General features: G+C 35.5%; 1 protein-coding gene across 1 annotated transcript; it reads left to right on the forward strand.

The window, feature by feature from the left end:
- The first annotated feature begins 1,645 nt into the window (after positions 1-1,645).
- LOC109018622 (putative glycine-rich cell wall structural protein 1) lies at positions 1,646-2,577 on the forward strand. The gene has a single exon (XM_019000768.2). It carries the CDS (start codon positions 1,792-1,794, stop codon positions 2,260-2,262), a length of 471 nt encoding a protein of 156 aa, XP_018856313.1. The 5' UTR covers positions 1,646-1,791; the 3' UTR covers positions 2,263-2,577.
- The last annotated feature ends 253 nt before the right edge of the window (positions 2,578-2,830 follow it).

Here is a 2,830-nt window from a genome sequence, read left to right on the forward strand (position 1 = left end):
TTTAACATTAGTAGCTACGTCAACTTTACAAACAATGACACTATCATAAACAAACAAGAGATGATTCACTTGAGAAGCACCTCTACAAATTCTTATGCCTTCCACAGCTTCATTACCAACACTATTCTTCAATAAATTGATCAGACTCTCAATGCACAATAGAAACAAATAAGGAGATAAAATATCTTCTTGTCTCAAGCCTCTGCCAGGGATGATAGGACCTTTTGGAATCCCATTCACAAGCACCAAGAAAGTCATAGTTTACACACTTCATAACGAGTCTTATTAGATAGGGAGCAAAACCAAGAGCGAACATAATCTTTTCTAAAAAATCTCACTCTCTTTATCATAAGTTTTACTCATATTTAACTTAAGAGATATAAAACCTTTCTTACCCCTTTTTTAACTACATGTAAATTTGCTTTTTTAAGCACTTTGATCTGGTCGAAAAGCAAATTTTGCTGTTAAAAAATCATTTTTACAATATAAACGTGTATGGTAAGTTCAATTAATACCATCCATCACATAATAGGTTCTGAATTTGTAAATATTATAAGTGACGTAAAAGAAAAGTGTACTTACAATCACAAAGAAATTTTATAGAAATAAATATACAAATTAATGTAATTTCATAAGATTCGTTATATTTATTTTGTAATAAAAATAATTTTCTAATTTGACGTATCATATAAATTTATAAGTTTATTTTTGTAAAAATTTTTTGTGATTAAAATATTTTTCGATATTAAATTTTACACATGTTAGATCCATTTATCCAAGAAAATATGAGTTACACGTATTGAAAGAAGTGGTGCTTTCAGAAGATCTACTAATTAAGATCGAACAAGTAGACCATAAGGTAAAGGAAAAGTTAATAAATTAAATAGAACCTCTTGAACCAAGCTTGAATTAACTCTTCCTAATTTTCAACTTTAACTCGAATCGAAGGCACATGTATTGGACATAAAGTTAGAAAGTTGCCCCATAAAAAAAAAAAAAAAATGTTATATCTAATCGTAAAATATGTAATTATCTTATAATTATTTAAAAAAAATAAAATTTTATATTCATAGAAATTTTATATTCATTATTTTTTTAAAAGAGATTGCTGTGCTTATAGTGTTGGTTAAGTTCAGCCGCAGTCGAAATCAAAATGACTGTCAAATCGAATCAGAGCTGCAACTGTAATCCCGTCATTTTATCATTGCACGCATGTGCAGGCTGCTACTATAATTACTATGTTAGAGACGGATCCTAGTCTCCAAGCTAATCTCCCAACTACCTAAGTGAACTATATATATATATATATATGAAATAAAAGCAATGCAACGCTGCATACCCTGCACTCAGAGTATATATAATATAGAGACACGTATATAGACCTCTGTAGGTTGCATACAGACAGAACCCACTTCCATCCCCTTGAAAAACATCTACCAACTGGACCAGTCTGCCTTTACCATGTGCAGGGCTCCAGCACCACTACTGCAGAGTCGCAGACCAAACCTAAGGCCGTATAGCTTTGGCTTAAAAGTCAAATTAGTAAATTCCCATTATAAGAGGAAAATTATAGAAAATAATAATAATAAAAAAAAAAAAGAGAGCATAGTAATGGCAACCCCACCTAATCTCATTCATTAAGGCTCCCTCAACTGTCCAGCACCCTCCACATAAATGCCCTTCTTCTTCTTCTTCTTATTTTCCTAACCGGGCTTAAATATTCCTCGACAGTTGACACTAAAGTTTCCCATTTCCCATCTCAAATCATACACACTCTGAATCTCTGCTGAGATGAAACCCATTACCGGTTTTTTCTTGGCCTTTCTGCTCATCACAGCTTCTAACTCCCTAGCTTTCCGTCTCGGATCCGATGGATCGTTCTCAGCCCAGCTCAGCCACTCCAATGGCAAAGACAACAACAAAGGAGGTGGTGGTGGTGGTGGAAACGATGGTGGCATGGGCGGGTTCTTTGGCCCCGGAGGCGGGTTTAACATACCCGATTTCGGGAAAGGGTGGGGAGGAAATGGTGCCGGAGGCGGGTACGGAGGCGGGTATGGAGGTCCTAGTGGAGGGCACTCCAAGGGTGGTGTAATAAGGCCTACGGTGGTGTGCAAAGAAAAGGGCCCGTGTTACAACAAGAAGCTGACGTGTCCAGCCAAGTGCTTCACCTCCTATAGCCGGTCAGGGAAGGGTTATGGAGGCGGTGGCGGTGGCGGTGGCTGCACCATTGATTGCAAGAAGAAATGTATTGGCTATTGCTAGATGGTTATTATGAACATATGCAGCCGGGTACCACCGGTAATAGTTCCTATATATGATCAGTAATGGTAGCTATAGATCAGTATGAGATATATTTTGTGATATGCCTATGTATTATCTATATCTATATCTATATCTATGCTGTTGGTGTAAGATCAGTTTCTATGCTTATTCAGCAAAAAAAAAAAAAAGAGGAGTTTTTTTGGTTGTTTTCTCCAATATGAATATCCTAATCCTCCCTCTTGGGGCTGTAGGATTTATATATATATATATATATGATAACAAATAAAAAGTGGAGAATATGGAGTGGCTTAGTTACAGGTTGGTTGATGCTATTTTGCTTAATATGTAATCTTGAAGATGCGGATGTTTTGGGGTCCATTTTATCTGTCAGATGTCAATTTGGAACCATGTTTTGTTTTCTTAGAGATGTACTTCTGAGATGGAAGTTTTCAGTTAACATTTAGATATAGTTAGTTGAGATGAGATTCGATAAATGTTAAAAGTTAAAAATTAATTGCTAAAATTTTACTCATGTATTGTCTCCGGTAGAGTATATATGAGTGAGTGA

Source organism: Juglans regia, chromosome 3 (assembly GCF_001411555.2).
Source record: "Juglans regia cultivar Chandler chromosome 3, Walnut 2.0, whole genome shotgun sequence".
NCBI lineage: Eukaryota > Viridiplantae > Streptophyta > Magnoliopsida > Fagales > Juglandaceae > Juglans > Juglans regia.

What these genes read in the sequence shown, in the direction of transcription:
- LOC109018622 (XM_019000768.2), top strand. Translation starts at nt 1,792, where the DNA reads ATGAAACCCATTACCGGTTTTTTCTTGGCCTTTCTGCTCATCACAGCT.